Below are 21531 nucleotides of genomic sequence, written 5' to 3'. Positions count from 1 at the left end.
AAAGGGGTAAGAGCTCCAGTGCTCAATCAGACACCCAAGAATTGGACATTCTGAAATATCAACGCAACATTTCATTAGGCAAGCACAGTTAAGAAAGCCTTTCTTCAAACAGTTTCTTTCAAGTTGTTGTGGTCGACTGTTGCATACCTTTCACAGTTCAATTTTCCTGCGACTTCGTACGCAACATTAGTAGTCCGTGCAGAACCACCTAAACTATGTGCATGAAATGCAATTATTATTCAATGATTATACCATCCGCATCGTAGTTTGAAAATTTTGTAATATTTTCATTCTAGCGTCTAATGGAGAGGATGCGGTATGAATTGCGTGAAATAAACGAATCGAAAATCTTACAAAATCAATTTCACAATCACAATTTACATAATTCTGTACATTATTCTTTGCCTCTTTCGTTCCATGTGTAATGAAAAATCACTTTGTACATTACGCTCGTTTCAAACGAGATGCAGTAATATCTCTCACACTGTCACCATGGTCGGAACCGAAAGGTAGTTGGGTAGCGTCAATCGAGTAGCGATTATTTTTATATATAAAGTGGTTAGTTTTTTATAAATTATGTGTATAAATTTTTTTTTCCAACGTTGGCGGTCACCCATCTTAACATTAGTCGCGAGGAATTGCAGCTTGACTTGGAGAAAGCTACCGAAGAGTCACCCTACCCGCTCCCCATTTCTCCCAGGGTGAAACAAACTGCATTTTTATATTATTTAAATTTAGCATAACTATAGTAAATTTACTAAAGTCGTTAGACATAAAATAGCCACTTCTAAGTCACACGGCGTTACAAAGGCTTAAATTAAAATCTACAATTGAATCGAAATGTTACACGATCGTTATAAATTCAATTGCATGTTATTCAACGAAGAACAGTATCGTACACGGGATAACCGACAATTTAAAATTTACGATCACTCGAGATTATCCATTAAATTATTAAACATGCTTAACAACAACAAACATCGTCGTAAAATATTATTAATTCCCGATTCTCCCATCGAAACATAAAATTCCAATCAACCATAACTTTTCTTCACATGAACGAAGACGAATCGAGTCGTAAATGGATCTCGAACAAACCTACGATATTATCTCTCGCGAGACGATTTTACGATTTTCCCTCGTAACGATCATTTCCCTAATAAACGATCGAATAAAACCGATCGAACACGTTCGTGTCTAACATCGATAGCTAGACGGTTGTAAAGGTTTCTTTACAAGTGTGTACCCGCCGTGTAAACTCGAGAAGGGATAGTTTCACGAACCGGCGAGACTTGAATTAAGCGCGCGTGTCACCAAGGACCGACCATAGTTATCGACGATCTAATCGCGAACGCAGGTCGCGCGAGTTTCCGCACGGTGCACGTACAAAGTGCAACAGGTCGTTTCAGACTAGCTTTTAATACCGGCCACGATTCCACCGCTCTGCCATGCATGCTCCCTGATTTGCATACGCGCTTTTCGCATCGCGTGTTTCATAACTTCTTTTAATTCCCTTTAACTGAATTAGTATCTCCGTCACGTACCCGCCTCGTCTAGATGCACCTGTGTGCGCGCACACGACGGATATATGTCGAATTAGTTTATGGAGACATTATTGCGGTGCACTAAGGCCGTCCGTTTTTACGAGGTATTAGACCTCTTACGAAAAGCTTCTCTAAGGTTTATCTTAGTCGATCGTGTCTTTTATGCAAAATGTTATTACGAGCGGTGAAGTTGTTACTGTCGTTCATGCAAATTGTCTAGCTTGTACGAGATCTGGGATGTTCGGTATTGCGCAATTTTTGCGGAGTAGCGAAATTTAAGACGGTCTTGTTCAGATGTTAGACAAATTAATTCGTTCATTTCTGAATGATTTCTCAATGGGTATTTCGTATTAAATATTCCCGCATATTTTTAGAGAGATTTATATACTTCTGACAATATGTCTATTTTTGACAATAGTGCAGTTAATTGGTATGTTTAGCGTGAAATGTCGAATTTCTAATTATTCGCGAATTAATCGCTCAAGTTGTTAGTTGAGTGTTTAAGTTCTTTTTTTGTTAAATTAAAATTCATACAATTCTTGTTACTTTTGGGGAGATCTAAGGATAATCTCTCAAGTTGTTAGTTTGCGTGCTGAAAAGATAATAGTTGAGTGTTGAGTGTCTTAAGTTTATTTCATGTTAACTTAAAGTTCATACAATTCTTATTACTGTTGAAAAAATCTAAGGGATCGCATTAGGTGCTGATAAATCCCTCATCAATTCCTAATTAATCCCTTATTAACTGAGTATTGAGTGTCTTAAGTTTTTTTCACGTTAACTTAAAATTCATACGATCCTTGTTACTGTTAAAGAACCTAAGCGCTCATATTCGGTGCTAAACAATTCCTCAAGTTATTAGTTGAGTATTGAAAGGTAGTTAACTGAATGTTGAGTGTCTTAAGTTTTTTTCACGTTAACTTAAAATTCATACGATCCTTGTTACTGTTAAAGAACCTAAGCGCTCATATTCGGTGCTAAACAATTCCTCAAGTTATTAGTTGAGTGTTCAAAGGTAGTTAACTGAATGTTGAGCGTCTTAAGTTTTTTTCACATTAACTTAAAATTCATACAATTCTTGTTACTGTTGAAGAATCTAAGGATACATATTAGGTACTAATAGATCCCTCATCAATCTCTTATTAGTTAAGTCTTGAGTGTCTGAGTGTTTTTCGTCTCAACTTAAAGTCCATAAAATTCCTATCACTCTTAGAAAAATTCAAGAGTTCGTATTAAGTGGAAATCAAGGCGACCGTAACATTTCACGTTACACGACGTAATACCCCGGTATAATTCAATTCCACGCAAAAATGCATCGAATTACACATATCCGATTGCACCTCGAATCGTGAAAATCGCACAGATTGTAAAACTAGCCGCGAACAATTCGATCGGCTATGACATCATAGTTTCGACGTCTAAGAAAGAAGCCTAACGATCGGAACGATAACGTACGATACAGACGTGCAGCGAGACAACTCAATGCGACGAACGGAACGCGCGATGCAGATGAGGACCACAGATTGGTCGAAGGTGATTGCAGATGCAAGCTGCAGATTGGTACACGCGGCCTTACCAGAGAACGAATCAGCAACGTGACTCGCGAATTAACGATCGGTCTTTTTACTTGATGACTTTACTACGTTCGTCGCCGGATGTTCGATCGAAAAACCGACGCGACCATTACGAGGCGGTCGCGTACTTCGATTAAAACAATCTACACGTTGATTCGTTGTTCGCGACGAAGGGATCTCCAGTCGCGTTGCTCGCTTTTTCAGTTTAGTAATTATTGCCGCGTTGAATTGACGATCGGCGATCGAATTGTTTCGAGGAAATGTTTTACCACTTTTAACCCTTTGAGGACGATAGACTGGTATATGCGCTCATGAAACAGTATGAACGTAACCAATAACTCGCGTATTTTTAAGCAATTACAATAGTCGGCTTTGCCGTAAACTCATATACAGATAACCCTCGTATAACATGGTTGTTAGGTTCGTAAAAAATGGCGTGTTATGCGAATTCGTGTTATATGAAACAAAGAGCTAGTACAAAAGAGGGGGATAGATTCCAAAAATGAAAAAAAAAAACATACTATTATATCTTTATAATTTTCACCAAAAGTATAACATATTAATATGTATTAAATAAAAATAATATGTACTTTTTTATTTCAGCTAGGCATAGTTCAGGGCTGCAAATTAATTCACAAAAATGAAAAACATAATTATCATTTCTTTAAAAAAGGTTGAATAATACTAATTTCAAATGAAATATCTTTGGCTTGTAAAAGCTCTTATTACGTTCCATATTGTTCGGGTATTTCCCTAATTCTCAAACCGTGTTCTAGGATGCCGTGTTGCACGAGGGTTGTCCCCAATTTTCGAACCGTGTTAGAGCGAAACCGTGTTCTAGGATGCCGTGTTGCACGAGGGTTGTCCCCAATTTTCGAACCGTGTTAGAGCGAAACCGTGTTGTAAAAGTGCAGTGTTATATGGAGGTTACCTGTAATTATGTTTCAACGAAATAATCTTTTTGAAATTATTTAACTTAGAAAATAATCAAAGGGTTAAACACGAGTTGTGTTTAGAGTGTCATCACGAAATTTTAGGATTTTCCTTGTACTTCACAGAAAATTGTTTAAAATTCTTCATTTTTGTTAACCAGAATTTCCTTAAACTGTAATTTTTTTCAGTTTCATTTTATTTTTATATCTCCTCTAAAATGCAATTTTTTCTTTGCCAAACTACATTCTTTTTGGGAATATGAATATTACATTTTGTTTTTATTTTTTCTTTTAACGAAACTGCATTTTTTAAATATTTTTTGTTAGAATAAATTACGACAAATCTAACAACTATATGTTAGAAAACTGACGCAGATAATGTACAAAAAATGAACAGAAATTTTTCAACGCGGTTGTACCTTCAACCCTTTGTGGTTCTGCTGTGGAACCACTATTCCATATTACTTTCACTAGTGGTTCCCTGGGTTCGAAACGAAACCACGTTTAGGTCTCTACACATTTCCATTAGAATAATCAATTTTTCGAAATTATATCACTCACAGTTATTTACAAGTATCTGTGTGTAATTAAATTTAAGACAAGCAAAGAAGACTCCAAGATTCTTATTATCTAAAGCTAAAAATTCCAAGAGCTATTCTCCTCCTTTCAAAGTATCTTTCTATTTTTATTCACACGTATTGTTTCATCGTCGAAGCATGATTATCTCTTTCAATCGGTATATTACATTTCTTTCGGTACAAATGATCGTTCTGAAGAATCACGATCATGGTGTCGAAGAACGGTAAACGGTATCGATAGTATATACTACTCCATGGACGTTCGCATAATCGATAGGTCTTGGCGAGATGATCAATCTTTGAGAGCGACCGCAAAATTATACTCGGCTGTAATATGCCCCGATAATCGAAGCCCAGAGAAGGATTTCGGGGGAATTCTCTTCCGTGTACCTCGAGACAACGGTGTCGAGATAGCTGCCAGTATGGTTGCGGTTTCGCCGATGTGTTGAAACCCTCTCGATTGCGATCGATACACAGAAAGTATGTGGCTGGTGTATATGTGAAGGTATCGGTGTGCATATAAGGCGCATACTGATTTCATATTTATCACGTCAGTTGTGTACAGTGCACGGATACGTGTTCGAAGTGTTTGATCAAATTTTGGAAAGTAAATTCTAATGTGGGTACAGTCGGAGGAAGAAATATAGAGAGATCGTAAATTGAAGCAATATATATTTAGTAAAATATTTCTTAAATGTTAATTAAAGGATCAATTGAGCCACTCAGAATCCGAAATGATTAACTCCACTTTTTGATTTTCTTCGAATTTTAATATCAAAGCACGTGCTCGGCGCTTAACTCATGATAAATAAAACAAATTTGGTAAATTTAATTTGATCGGAATTTGAAATTTGGTGTTTGATCGGATTGAAATTTAATTCGAGTTGGTCGCTTTGGGTTCTTAGTGGCTCAACCGATGCAACAATCAGGTTTGAATGTGGCATTTTCTGTTTTTCAAAGCTGAAGCATATTTTATGTGAATAATATTGAAATTATAGCAATTTTCGTAGAACTAAAATTTTCAAAAAGAAATTATACACCAATGATGTGCCTTTCTCGCTTTTATCCGGATCTGGTATTTAACATGCGTTGATATTTAAGGTTATCCATTTTCCAAAGTGAAAAGATGGAAATTTTTGTCGCGAGTGCAATTTTTATTCTTTTTCCAAAGTGAAAAGGTGAAAATTTTTGTCACGAGTGCTGTTTCCTTTCTTTTTCCAAAGAGAAAAGATGAAAATTTTTGTCGCAAATGTAATTTCCATTCTTTTTCCAAAGTGAAAAGATGGAAATTTTTGTCGCGAGTGCAATTTTTATTCTTTTTCCAAAGTGTAAAGATGAAAATTTTTGTCGCAAATGCAATTTCCATTCTTTTTCCAAAGTGTAGAGATGACAATTTTCGTCGCAAATGCAATTTCCATCCTTTTTCCCAACTCAAGTTTCACGTCCTTATCGTCTCAGATTTGTCTCGATTCTCTTGTCGGTATGCTCCAACGCGTAAACTTTAACGCCCGACCGATTTTACGACCTCGCTATATTTCTTCCACCGACTGTACATTAGGTGTCGAAATTTTCTCCAGAGTACATATACATAAATTCGTAACATTTTTTCCTGTAAATATCGTTTCATTATAAAACCTCACGTTCGAACACGAAGAATTTTCGTGTCTTTCCTTCAATGAAACGTTCGTACAATTAGCAACATTGACGTCAACTTGATTTTTCATAAAGTAACACTGGACACGATTAACCAGAAATTCTATAGAATTTTAATTCCGACCAAGTGCCTGGTAACGTTTAATTATCGTCATTTAACATCGGGCGAGATAAAAATGACCTGGAATATTGGAATTTCAGGTAAAAAAATTGCGATGCGCCAGGTGGAACCGATCGGAGAACGAACTTTCAACGTGTGTGTAAGCAATGTTGCGTCACTGCAGGCCAACCAGGCACGAATTTACGCATGAATCACGCACAGGTATATACGTTAATCGTACGCGACCAAAGTATACCTATACACCTGGTGCGTTTACGTCCTCCGTTCGAGAGGAGGTTCCCACACTTTCGCTGCACTCCGCAAACTCTTTCAGCGGCTATCACATGTGTATACTCTTGCTAGATGCACGTGGATATTTCGAAATATCGTATCACTCGACGAATTTGACTTTCTGCTGTGCACAGTCGAAAATTTTGCAAAGTCAGCGTGCTCGACAAGCTAGTGGAATATTTCGACTAGCGTTGATTGTATTCAAATTTCTTCTTGGGTATTGAGATTTTTTATGATATGTCATTTAGAATGTGGTAATCTAGCAATAGGATGTTTGATAAAAAAAATTGGTATAAAAGATTAAGATTAAAAGATTAGTGTTACAAAAGTTTGGTAACATTTGGATTAGTGTCATAAAAGCTTGGTAAGATTTGGATTAGTGTCGTAAAGGTTTGTTAAAATTTGGATCAGTGTCATAAAAGTTTGTTAAAATTTGGACACCTGTCATAAAAGTTTGTTAAAATTTGGATTAGTGTCATGAAAGTTTGGTAAAATTTGGATTAGTGTCATATAAGTTTGGTAAAATTTGGATTAGTGTCATAAAAGTTTGTTAAATTTTGGATTAGTGTCATATAAGTTTGGTAAAATTTGGATTAGTGTCATGAAAGTTTGGTAAAATTTGGATTAGTGTCATATAAGTTGGTTAAAATTTGGATCAGTGTCATAAAAGTTTGGTAAAATTTGAACTACTGTCCATAAAGTTTGTTAAAATTTGGATTAGTGTCATGAAAGTTTGGTAAAATTTGGACTACTGTCATAAAAGTTTGTTAAAATTTGGATTAGTGTCATGAAAGTTTGTTAAAATTTGGACTACTGTCATAAAAGTTTGGTAAAATTTGAACTACTGTCCATAAAGTTTGTTAAAATTTGGACTAGTGTCATAAAAGTTTGGTAAAATTTGAACTACTGTCCATATAGTTTGTTAAAATTTGGATTAGTGTCATGAAAATTTGGTAAAATTTGGATTAGTGTCATAAAAGTTTGGAAAAATTTGAACTACTGTCCACAAAGTTTGTTAAAATTTGGACTACTGTCATGAAAGTTTGTTAAAATTTGGATTAGTGTCATGAAAGTTTGTTAAAATTTGGACTACTGTCATAAAAGTTTGGTAAAATTTGGATTAGTGTCATATAAGTTTGGTAAAATTTGGATTAGTGTCAGAAAAGTTTGGTAAAATTTGAACTACTGTCCATAAAGTTTGTTAAAATTTGGATTAGTGTCATAAAGCTTCGTTAAAATTTGGATTAGTGTCATAAAAGTTCGTTTGAATAAAAAATTATTCTAAATGAAAATAATCCCCCTTAAAATAGTCTATTTTACACTTCGGAAAGCACTATTAATAGGCACTTTTAGGAACTGCTTTCATTTGAATTTCCGAATTTTCCCTTATCTCCAGACTCGTTCCAAAAATGTGTCTCTTAACTGAAATCTTCAGTTTTGAAAGCAGAAAGTGTCACAAAATCAAGTCAACTGAGTACGAAATAAAAGTGACTGCTTTTCGTTAAAAATTGAAACTATATTTCAATGAGTGTCATTTTAAAAATCACAGAGGCGTAGAAAACCAAATTACAAAAATCCCCATAAATCTAAAAAAAATGACTTTTCAATATAAACTCAGTGCCAATTAAATCGCCAATGTTAACCACGTCATATTTTTCTCTTCACTTACTCGTACGGCATTTCACATTTTACAATTATTTTAATCTCTAAAATAATAAACGTGGCACACAAAGTCACGTTTGTAGCGCTATTGCATTTTCAGGAATGGATTGCCTTTCCAATTTGTCAATGTCTCTCTTCTAAAAGCTACATTTCCTGAGAGAATATTCTTCCGCTTGAGAACAATCGGTGAATCAGAAAGGATATAGATTATCATGTAGATTTCACGAAGGAAAGTTAATTCGTACGAAACGTGAACAAAAGTAGTCTCAGAAACTGATACAATAAAATCGCGACTGCACAGTAAGATTGTAGTACGAGAGAAAGGTGAAAAATCGGTGTGAAATATCGAAGTCAATAATCAAATACGAAAACGCTATGAATCGATGCGCGTCCAGCTTTCTGTTCCGACGATTCATGGACCGTGAAAGAAGCGAAGAGCGAATTCCAATTAACGAGCTGGGATACCATACTGTTAGAAATCTACACGGGTTACACGTTGTGCAACACATAATTAGATTTTATTCAACGATATCGCCTTCGTATATTCGTTTCAGTTATTCAAATAAGCAACGATAATGACGATTATGATAGAGTATCCGTATCCGTTACGTTCGATATGTCTTCATATACAGGGTGGGCCATGTGAAACAGGCCAACTAATTATCTTCGACAGCTACGGTGGTACGAGGAAATTTGTGTATGTAATTCGAATGGCTTCGAAGTGAAGAAGTGAATAAAATGGAAGAAAAATTTTTGTGATGGCAAAATGGCAAAAAATGAAAGGAAGTTTCATACTTCGTTTCAAATTTGGAGTCCAAAGTCATTTTAGGGTAATATTATTGTGACCTCACTTTGTACATTACACTTATTTTTAGCAAAATATTTCATTTTATCTCTGTAGAAAATAAATTTGCAATTTTTCAATAAAAATTTTTTCGGTGGAAGAAATGGCAAAATTGAAAGGAAGTTTCATATTTGATTTAAAAGGAGTCTAAAGCCATTTTAAGGATATATTATTGTGACCTCACTTTGTACACTACCCTCGTTTTAAACAAAATATTTCTTTCCATCTGTGTAATAAATAAATTCGTAATTTTTGAATAGAAATTTTTGTGATGGAAGAAATATGAAAGAAGTGAAAAGAAGTTTCATATTTGATTCAAAATTTAGAATCCACGGTCATCATAAGGTCATATTAGTATTAAATATTTTAAACAAAATATTTCTTTCCATCTCTGTAATAAATAAATTTGCAATTTTTGAATTAAAATTTTTTCGATGGAAGAAATATAAAAAAAAAAATGAAAGGAAGTTTCACATTTCATTTAAAATTTCAGAGTCCAAGGTCATTTTACCCTCGTCAAAAAACATATCCAAGTGACTTTAAGAAAAACAGAAAAAATGGCTTTTTTTCATCTTTGAAACCGTTTAAATTATATGTAAATATTTTTTCGCATCACTATAGCTAGAGAAGATAATTAGGTGGTCTGTTCCACGTGGCCCACCCTGTATATAAGAAGAAGAAGAAGAAGAAGAAGAAGAAGAAGAAGAAGAAGAAGAAGAAGAAGAAGAAAAGAGACTAGTCAAAGCATAAAACGAGCGACAGTTTGTCCAAGCAGAATATCTTCGAGATTAACTTCCGTCTTCGAAATGCCATCGAGAAATGAAGATTCTAAATGTCCAATGGAACGAGTTTGAAAACCTGTATACGTTGCTGGACAGTTAATTAGATCGCTGAACGGGATAGTCGAAGAATACGGTCCAGCAACTTAATAGAATTGATTCTATGGTTTATGCGTTATTAAGAAGCTGCACACGTTCTCTTCCTTTACTTTGTGCAAGAAAATTACGTCGCGACAGTGTACGCTAAAATAAAGCAGAAATTTATTGTGTCTCTGCGTATGAAACCTGTTGAATCTACCTTTGAATCATGTATATTTTTCAACTGGAACGTGTTTCGTTATGTTTACGACGTGCACTAATCATACACGGTGCACCGAGTAACTTTCATAAAAGAAATTGAATATTAGATCTATCGAAATATGATTTAGCACCGTGGTCTACTTACCACGGTGTAATGAAACAATTAAATCTCGTTGAAAGCAAATCTCGAATTATTCAATGGAGTAATTTTACTGCGTTTTTGTGGAAATTTTTGTCAATGTGAAAACTCGAATAATTCCACTGTGTTTTTGTGGAAATTTTTGTCAATATGAAAACTGGAATAATTCCATTGTGCTTTTGTGGAAATTTTTGTCAATGTGAAAACTGGAATAATTCCATTCTGGTTTTGTGGAAATCTTTGTCAATTTGAAAACTCGAATAATTCCACTGTGTTTTTGTGAAAATGTTTGTCAATGTGAAAACTGGAATAATTCCATTGTGCTTTTGTGAAAATGTTTGTCAGTGTGAAAACTCGAATAATTCCACTGTGTTTTTGTGGAAATTTTTGTCAATGTGAAAACTGGAATAATTCCATTCTGGTTTTGTGGAAATTTTTGTCAATGTGAAAACTCGAATAATTCCACTGTGTTTTTGTGGAAATTTTTGTCAATGTGAAAACTCGAATAAATCCATTCTGGTTTTGTGGAAATCTTTGTCAATTTGAAAACTGGAATAATTCCATTCTGGTTTTGTGGAAATCTTTGTCAATTTGAAAACTGGAATAATTCCACTGTGTTTTTGTGAAAATGTTTGTCAATTTGAAAACTCGAATAATTCCATTCTGGTTTTGTGGAAATTTTTGTCAATGTGAAAACTCGAATAATTCCACTGGGTTTTTGTGGAAATTTTTGTCAATGTGAAAACTCGAATAAATCCATTGTGCTTTTGTGAAAATGTTTGTCAGTGTGAAAACTCGAATAATTCCATTGTGGTTTTGTGGAAATCTTTGTCAATTTGAAAACTCGAATTATTCCACTGTGTTTTTGTGGAAATGTTTGTCACTGTGAAAACTCCAATTTTTCACTCGAATAATTCCACTGAGTTTGATAAAATTTATAGAAAATTTCTTCTTTATTTGGTCCATGATAAATTTACAATTCGTTTGCATAAACATTTGATAAATTATTTCACCGTTTTGACTTAATTACCATACTGGATACTGTATCATTAAACTATATTTGAATTTAGATTTATCTCTATCTATTAAAAAATTTAGAAAATTCATTTCAAAGGCATAAACGTCTTTCAGCTTCTTAATTTAACCCCTTGCCTTACGATTTCTTAATCCCAGCCTCGACTATTCCCTATTTTTATACAACGTTAAATAAAAAAAAGTCAAGATATCATACAGAATTTGTATGTAGTAATCGTGAATCCTAAACTGAACCCGAATTCGGAGCAAAAATACAAATTAAACAGAAACACAATTCTTCTTCAAGAATTGTAAGAAAGGCAAAAGGTTAAAAAACCAAATCGAGGACAACAATTTTCTCCGTTGTTCGATTGAGATATTGCAAACTTTTCACACAGAGCTCGACGATATCTCGTTGCTTTATATCCTGACAAGCAGCGAGTCAATGGTATCGCATGAATCGCGACAAACCGACTGTTAAAGCGCGCTTTGACTACACACACGTGCCGCGGTCATTCTTCGCGATGTGTCAGTGGCGAGGAAAGAAAAGCCAGAGCCGGTGTTTTATAGAAGCTTACCGACCATAAATTATAATCAACGACTGCACCAACACTCGAACAATCCGCCGGTTGAGTCATTAGAGCTTCGTCAGGGTAGACCGACCTCTATACACCCAGAAAGTCTCGTTGCGTGAACGCATGTTATTAACCCTTTCGCTGTTCGCTCAGATAAGGAAATGTAAAAATGTTCCCCTTTTTTTGCGACTTAATTTAGTCTCGTTTCGTTAGGTTTGCAATTATTTATTCAAGAAAGTGCACTAATTGTCGCACTGTGAATGCATCACGTGTAACACTTTAGACGGGTATAACGAACACGTGTTGTTAACCCTTTCGGTGTTCGCTCAGATAAGAAAATATAAAAATTTTCCCATTTTTTGTGACTTAATTTAGACTCGTTTTGTTAGGTTTGTAATTATTTACTCAAGAAAGTACACTAATTGTCGCACAGTGAATGCACCACTTGTAACACTTTAGGTAGGTATTAAAGAAAAAGAAGAAAATGCTGGAAGAAAAGCAAATGATATGCAAATGATAGCGTGAGATATGGATAAAGCGTGTTTACAAGGCAACGCGTGTTTCATATCTGTCAAGGTTTATTTCCAACAGATTTGTGGTAAAAATAAGGAAGAAATATATTTGGAGAAAATTCATCGCTGTGCTTCGTTCAGAAATTTTTTATACCTCTTTCGGTTTTTCCTCGACGTCTTTAACACGTTATTTAAGAAACGAACGATAAAAATGGTAAACAGAACTGAAGAATTAATGTTTAGATAATTATATGTCGCAATGTTAGTATAATTTTAGTCGCGTTCACTTTTGCTTTCGATTTCGCAATAACGATTTAATAATTAAGCGTTTCATTTTATAATTATGATAGTTGAGGTATAATCGGTATTTTTTGTTTCACACTTCTACGTATTTTCAATATGTTTGTAATAATAAGTCGGTCTCGAATGTGTGAAAATATTCTTTCATTTACATGTGTATGATAAAAATGGTAAACCGACGAGGTCCAAGATATGTATTGTAGAATTAATATTTAGATAATTAGGTGTCATAATGCTGGTATCAAAATGTTCTTTTTACTTTTGAATTCGAAATAGTGATTCCACAAGCAAGCGTTTCTTTTCATAATAGTTTTATTTTGAATACTGTTGACCACCAATAGAACTTTTCAATCAACCTAATCACACATAACAGCGACATTGACATGTCACGTGTTGCAACTAAATCACAACATCGTTACGTAAATGCAGATATTTCCCCGTTATTGATCCATAAACATTCTGTATAAATTAAAGTGTCTAATTATACATTCATATTTACACATATGAATCCTTAACCTTCTAGAGAACTGATTCCTATTAAAAAATCGGGATAAAAACTGTCGAAGCAGTCTGGAAAGGTAATTAAAGGACAATTAAGGTACATTTATTATACTTTCAATTAAATACCGCAATCATGTACAAACTTTGTTATTTTTCTTACCGTGGCAGACGTTTAACGAGGTGTTTTATTAATAATTCATAAATATCGCAAGAAACGATTACTGTTAGCTTCCTCATCGACCGATTATTTATCAAGAACGTTAACTCACCTTCCACTAGGGATGTTAAGAGCGTCACATTGGCGGCCTTCCTTCTTCCCGCTGGCAAGTTTAGTCCAATTTTCTCCAACTTTTCCCTAAGCAGACGTCCGCCGTTTTTGGACTTCGCTCTGGAAATGACAATTAGAATCGTTTTTCTTACAATTATAAAATTGAATGGACGAAAGAGAAGAAATCGACCGTTTAATTAAATTGTTTTGTCATTGTTTTGACATTACATCTATGAACTTCAGAGACAGAAATAAGAAGCACGATGTCTGTGATGAATTAGGCGTTGATATGCAGATGGATTCAACCGAAATAGAAGAAGAAATTCGAATCTTAATTGGGCAGTTTCAGCCGGAGTTGAAGAAAAAGGAAACATAGTACAAATTAGTTACAGGCTTGTTATTATAATAATACCAAAAGGTATAATCTTGTAACAAGTTAGAAAAACCATTGTGCAACAATTGTAACCCGACAATTGAAGTAGATCATTTGCTGCTCCATTGTTCAAAATGCAGAATTCATAGCAGCCATACCAAGATCAACGCACTGCTAAAAAAATAAATTCAACAGAGGCAAGATTGACAACCCAATCTCATTCGTAACCCCTTAACATATGACAACGCGTCAGACTCGTGGCAGAGATTCCGGCGAAGATGTGAGAAAGATAGTTGTATTAGTAAAAAAATTAATTGTAATCCTAATTTTCGTTGGAACTTTTCAGACTGGGGATTGCTGAATGTAATTAGTCTGTGACAGATTAGTTTTTGTTACCTGATACAGTACTGGAACAGAAAATGGCTGACGCTTAGACGCACAGTCGGAAAAGAAATCATAGGTTAAGGGGTTAAAGTAAACCAAATTACTGACGAAAATAGTATAATAGTCGACAGTCGCTGATAACTATACTGCAGAGTTGTATGCATTTATAGGAAATTTAAAGGTACAAAATTACACAAAAAACATGTAATACGTAAAACTATACAAAATCTCTAAATTATAGTGTTTTTTACAATATCTGGTAGGTGAAAGAATTTTCTACCGAAGTTCTACTTTTTTTACTCGACTCGATTTGATGTGACTCAAATTTCTTATTTAAAAAAAAAGTTTATAGAACAATTTGTATAGTGTAAAAGCAGGTTAACACAGCTGTACTACAACAAAGTGATTTCTACAGCAGAATAAATATATCAACGAGCACTTTGTAACAATTATACAACTTCACAACATCGGTTGCACAATCAAGTTGCATTCATACATCTCCACGTGTCGATTCATTGAAACGAAACTTCATCTTTTCGCTCATCTCTTTGTTCCGAGCGTTTACGTACACCGAAGTGTGTACTCGAAACGCGCGCGTTCAACCGAGGCTCTCGTTTCAGAGCGTAGAAATTTCGAAACGGAATTGCCCCATTAATCATTTTTGCCGTGATCCTTGAAGGAAGGAAAAAAGAAATCGACAAGCAACCGGGAAGAAAGTGGGATGGAGAGAGAGGGGAAGGTGTGTAACGAGAGAGAAGCGAGGAAATTTGCATAATCCGTAGCTACGCGTGTCATCCATACGACTATTGAGTAACTCGACTTCGTGGATAAGTCGATTGCGGAGCGAGATACTTTCGAAGGTGTACCAATGTGTTTTTGTGTCGCGAAAATCCAACTGATACACGTATCGTCTTATATTTGATATTTAAAAATCGCGAATGTAAATTTTGAAATTGTTTTTTTTTTTTTATAATACACAGCTTGAACGAAGTGTGACTTTAATGAGAAAATTTATAATTAATCTCTCAAAGTCTTCATTTTTGACATTCTAATTTTTGAAAGAATCGAACGTGTTTCTCTATCGTGAAAATCCAACTGTTACTTTGATATAAAAAAATATTGAGTAACTCGTGAATGCAAATTCTGAAATTGTTCTTCTTGCAATATACACTTTGAATGAGATGTGATTTTGATGAGAATATTTATAATTGATTCCTAAGTTCCTTCATTTCTAAGATTCTAATTTTTGAAGAAGTCGAACGCGTTTCTGTGTCGCGAAAATCCAACTGTTACTTTGATATCAAAAAGTAGGTACTAAGTTTCTCCTGAATGTAAATTCTGAAATTATTTTTTTCGATGATATATCTACAATTCGAACGAGAGGTGATTCTAGTGAGAAAATTTACTTTAATACGTGTCACTGTAATTAATTCCTTCATTTCTGACATTTCAAATCTTCAAGGGATTCAACGCGTTTCTATGTCGCGAAAATCCAGCTGAATGCAAATTTGAAAATTGTTTCCCTTACAATATACAGTTTGTACGAGAATTGATTTTAATAGGAAAATTTACTTTAGTACACGTCACTCCAATTCATTTCTGACACTCTCATCCTTAAACAATTACCTATTTTTAATATACTACAAGCACTCCTTGAAATCCATTTAAAAACTTGTCTAACACCATTCGTATGCACGCGTTTGAAAAATTTCCAGCATAAAGGGGCAATCTTTCGAAACACAGAAAAGAACACACCAATCATAAATTCCCTCAAGTCATTCAACTTCTCCAATCCCACATTGTACACCGTACTCAACACGTGTGTGTGCGTGTATACACGATCATAAAATGATTCGAACATTTTCTCTCCTACTACCTTTATGCAAACCTATAAAATAATACTTGACACCGAACCTATGAATAACGATATCCAAACAAAAAAAGAACAAACATTTTGCCAGGTAAAGTAAAGTGGTCGAACAACATGCGAAGAAAAAAAGAAAAAAAAAAACGAATATGTATTCCTGCTTGAGGAGCAACCTACTTAAAACCGTTCACAGGTCTCTCTGTCCGAGTATATTTCGCGGAACATCGTCAAGAATTCGATAGTACTTCTTAACACACACCCTATTCATCCATCATCCATGGACCGACATAACGGTAATACGTATACACATCGGCTACCTTTGTTCAGTTCGAGCAGCCGGTCCGTCCGGTAATCTTTCGCTTCGCTCGGCAATTAATACACTTTACCGCTACGACTTTTTAATATATCTGCCGAAAGGATCTACGCCCCGAAACCAATATACAGTATATATACAGTCAAGGACAGAAATATGTGGACACCCTTCGAAGTGGAATAGCTTTCTTTTCGAAATTAGATCAAACAGCTTGAGCTTTTTGAATAGGATTGAAGAATTTGGTTTGCTATATGACAAAAAGATTTGGAAAAAACTGCAATTAGTCGGAATCGCGGAGAAAATAGCGAAGGTCGCCTTTTACAACTTTTTTATCTGAGCTCGTAGCGATTAAGAGATTAAGGGAAAGCAACACTGAAGAGAGAAGGAGGATAGAAAATGCAGAATCTGTAAAGAAGAACGCTGACGCTTTTATACAGAGAAGTGCGAGGCCACAAGAAGAGAAATAGGAATTGAGGAACTGCTAAGTGAAGGAATAGAAGAAACGAAAACAAGAGAAAGAAAAATGAGAAAAGAAATGGAGAAGGACTAGAACCAAAGAAAGGTGCAATAGCGATGTTAAAATGTAGTAAGGATAGGGGAGAAGATAAATAAATAGTTACAAGATCGTATTTTAGAAATCAATATAGGATAGTAAAAATAAAGAAATAAGGATAATTAGTATAATATAATAGAAGTTAAGACTAGTAAGGTAAGATAGTAGATAAGAAAAGATGTAGCTGGAAGTCATCCTAAGCCGAAAGGCAAAGATCATAATAAATAAAAAAAAGAAAAAATACGTTATACTTTTATAGATAAATATATTTCTTTTAATTATAAAAATATAATAGTATGTTTCTTTTCATTTTCATAACCTAACCGCCTTTTCTGGATCAGTTCTTTGTTTCGTATAACACGGATTCAAATAACGCGCCATTTTTTAGGGATCTAACTAGCGTGTTATAGGGGGGTTACCTGTACATATTAATATGTTATACTTTTGGTGAAAATTGCTTCGATAAAGATATTTCTCTTAATTATAAAAATATAATAGTATGTTTCTTTTCATTTTCATAACCTAACCGCCTTTTCTGGACCAGTTCTTTGTTTCGTATAACACGGATTCAAATAACGCGCCATTTTTTAGGGATCTAACTAGCGTGTTATACGGGGGTTACCTGTACATATTAATATGTTATACTTTTGGTGAAAATTGCTTCGATAAAGATATTTCTTTTAATTATAAAAATATAATAGTACGTTTCTTTTCATTTTTATAACCTCTTTTGTACCAGTTCTTTGTTTCGTATAACACGGATTCGAATAACGCGCCATTTTTTAGGAACCTTACTACCCGTGCCACGTTTCACTATGCTTCCTCGTAACGCTATCAACGTGAACGTGTCAGATGTTACCATTTTATTTATACAAGCGGTGCAATCCTCGGATACATCGGCTTCGGAGCTTGATTTAGAAGTGTGTACCCCTTTGATACAACCAGAGGAATTCCTCCGGTAATTTCTGAACGTTTATAGTTCGGGGATCAGATAACGTTTTACTGGCGAACGATAAACCTGTTGTGCTGGTTCACCGTGGACACGAACCAAACGTTTCTCTTTGTACCTTTTGACGTTTCATTGTACGGTCACTTGAACGTGGCAGTTTCGATTGAATTTAAGAGGGGAATTCCAGATTTTCTGTTTCGCACTTTTAGGTTATGTACCGCGTTTTCTCTCATATTCGTTTATTTCGGATTATCGTGGAGGAAATTTACGCGTTCTTCGAGAGATTCGATGGGGTACCTGTAGTGTTTCTTCTTGTTACGTATAGTTGAACGTAGAAATTGTGTATTGGAGTTGGCCGATTTTATACGGTTTATGGAGAAATTTTTTCACTAGCTGATTGAGTGAAAATAAATTGTAAATCATTTCCAGAACTTTTTCAAAGTATTCGAATATATTTCTCGTGCATAAGTCACGAAAGACCTACTTATTTCAGCTTTACGTTTAAATTAACGCTGTTAAACACCCGCGTTATTAAGTCAAACGATTATTTACAAATTACTTTCACCGAATATAGTTTCTCAATGTTAAAGTATATTGAAAATTGTACATAGAAAGTTCTCAATTTTTTCATCAATGTACGCTCCCCGTTTCGCGATCACAACTGGAAATAATTTCTTTAAGTTTTTTTAAAGTTTCTTCCTGAATTTCTCTCCAGGACCGCTGAAAATGTGTCCGCAGATCTTTTTGTCACGTTAGACAGTGTTTCCAACACAATTTCTGCTGTTGAACCTCGTTATAAATGTTTCAGTTTTTCAGTCGTATTGAAAAATTGCTATAGACGAAATAGTTAAAATTACTATAATAAAAAGTAAGAATTTTTTAAGTGTCTGAAGAATCAGTATAAGTCCAAAGTGTTCAAACTTCGTTTCACTCAAAATGACATTAAGTGGACACATCGAACGAGATAATTATAAAACTATTAATTCTTTGCGGTCGAACCCCAGGACATTCCCGGCAAGGCGTTTTTACCATCCAAACTCTCTGTGGACCCTTTGCTTGCAGAAACGGAAAAGAAAAATATACACACAGCTTAAACAAACTCATTTGAATAAAATTTACACGTGTTTTAGGCAATAATTGATGAAAAATAATTCCGACCAATAAGACTACCATGCTTGCTAAAAATACGACCGCAACGAGTTAAGTCCCTGAAAAATTACTTTACGTTAAGAAACTCGAGAAAAAAAAAAACAAAAAAATAGTAGAGCGAGTAAAGTGTTGCTTGCCTCAGATCACTTAACCCGCTCGCAATTTTACATATCACCTTTTTATCTTACAATTACCGAAATGAGTAACACGTACTACGCATCCTCTTAATGTCACAGTCTCTCTCGCGCGGCAAATAACATTTGACGATAAAAATATATCGTTTCTTGCCGCGTGTCTGTGTGCATTAATGCACGATTATCCTCTATAAGTTGCATAATTATTATCGTCTCTCAGGACATTTACCACTCCCGCGTAACTTCACGAGAACTTTACGCAACCGAGTGTCCTTCCACTTGTGTTGCAGCTGTCGACGGCTCGGATTCGCGCGTTTCTGCGAGCGTTTCACGTGCCGCGAGGAGAGGAATTCGCGTTGAACGACACTCTGTCCTCATATAGATACATATTTATTATCGACGCCGGCACACCGATTCCTTTGTACGTGACGAGAGCAATTCTCCATTCATTACACGCTCTTGTCCCCGAGAACGATTCTCTCTCGTATTCTTCAACGTGGCTCCGTTTCCCGAGATTTCTGCGATCTTCTTCGCGCCCTTCCACTCGATCCTCTCTGTCTCGTCTGGGATGGTGAACTCTAGGACACCCTGCACCCCTGATTACTGGAGACATCCTCGACTACTGGCGTCGTTAATCGTTAAACTCTACTACAACTGTCGAGTGGTGATAAATTAAAGGGTATTTCGTGATCGAACGTGTTTCTGGTATTTTAAATGCAAGTGTTTGCGAGAGAGTGGAATATTTTAATCGAAGACTTTCAGCAGAATTTCATTTTTTCTTTCAGACTTTGAAATATTAGAACAGTATACGAAGCAGTGTGGTGTATGTAAAAAAATAAGTTTTGATATCCTACGTAGTTTGTTAGTAAATAATTTTGGTGACTGAAAAATTGTTTCCTTAAATTTTTCAATTTGGTACACAGTCTTAGATTGTTGTCTGGTGTTATATTTTTTTTGTCAAGGAATTTGTTGGGTTTTTAGTTAGGCGAGGTAGTCGAACAGAAGGTAGTCAACACGAGGTAATAAACACAGCACAATATACTTAACATGTAATCGGGATGCTACAATGGTACACGAGCGCGCAAGGGAAAGCCCAAGCCACGCGTGCTCTCGGGGAAAAACAGTCGATGCTCGGGGGATCTCCGCACGCGGGCACTTTGAATACTTTAACAGAATTAAAGAAAATCTTGAGTTGAATTTTGTAATTGAAGAACGAACGTAAGAAAGGTTTTAAGTGCTACTGGACTTACTTCTTTTGAAATATTAGAACAGTATACGAAGCAGTGTGGTGTATGTAAAAAAATAAGTTTTGATATCCCACGTAGTTTGTTAGTAAATAATTTTGGTGACTGAAAAATTGTTCCCTTGAATTTTTTAATTTGGTACACAGTCTTCGATTGCTGTCTGGTGTTATATTTTTTTTGTCAAGGAATTTGTTGGGTTTTTAGTTAGGCGAGGTAGTCGAACAGAAGGTAGTCAACACGAGGTAATAAACACAGCACAATATACTTAACATGTAATCGGGATGCTACAATGGTACACGAGCGCGCAAGGGAAAGCCCAAGCCACGCGTGCTCTCGGGGAAAAACAGTCGATGCTCGGGGGATCTCCGCACGCGGGCACTTTGAATACTTTAACAGAATTAAAGAAAATCTTGAGTTGAATTTTGTAATTGAAGAACGAACGTAAGAAAGGTTTTAAGTGCTACTGGACTTACTTCTTTTGTTAATTAATAAGAGTTTGAAATATTAAAGTAAAAATGTGAGATTATACACAGTAGTGTGGTATATGTGAAAAATAAGTTTGGATATATTTTGTTGGAAACTGTTTTCTTGAAATTTTTACTTTCGGTAGTGCTATATTTCTTTTGTCAAGCAATTAAAGAAAATTTTTAGAATTCTTATATTATTTGAATTCAAAGTACAGTAATGTCTCTACAAGTGTCAGCCAGTTTGGATTCTACAAGTGTCAGTATAGATCGTCCTACGCCTAGGTCTGCGTCATTGCCGCGCCTATGTTATCTCGCTCGCTGTCAGTCAAGCGTGTAACGCTACACCACTCGCTTTCTTTTACGAGATTTCACAACTGGACAATTCATAATAGAAAAATATAATTTCTTTAATTTTACTTTTTTTCATCTGAAAATTTTTTTAACATGTTGGTGAGATTTTTCTGATGAAAATGATATCAAACACGATATAATTTGAACAACATTTACTTATTAACACGTTCACTGTCACGCCAGA

At 35.1% G+C, this 21531-nt stretch overlaps 1 protein-coding gene across 1 annotated transcript in view; it reads right to left on the bottom strand.

Moving 5' to 3' along the window:
• LOC108576515 (transcription factor AP-2-epsilon) overlaps positions 1 to 21531 on the bottom strand; it is a 107957-nt gene that overhangs the window by 3533 nt on the left and 82893 nt on the right. The window contains exon 8 of the mRNA XM_017939521.1: positions 13565 to 13683. Within this exon, the coding sequence (XP_017795010.1) occupies positions 13565 to 13683 (119 nt within the window). The remainder of the gene's footprint in view (positions 1 to 13564; positions 13684 to 21531) is intronic.

Source organism: Habropoda laboriosa, unplaced genomic scaffold (assembly GCF_001263275.1).
Source record: "Habropoda laboriosa isolate 0110345459 unplaced genomic scaffold, ASM126327v1 scaffold376, whole genome shotgun sequence".
NCBI lineage: Eukaryota > Metazoa > Arthropoda > Insecta > Hymenoptera > Apidae > Habropoda > Habropoda laboriosa.
This window is presented reverse-complemented; position numbering and strand designations above follow the sequence as displayed.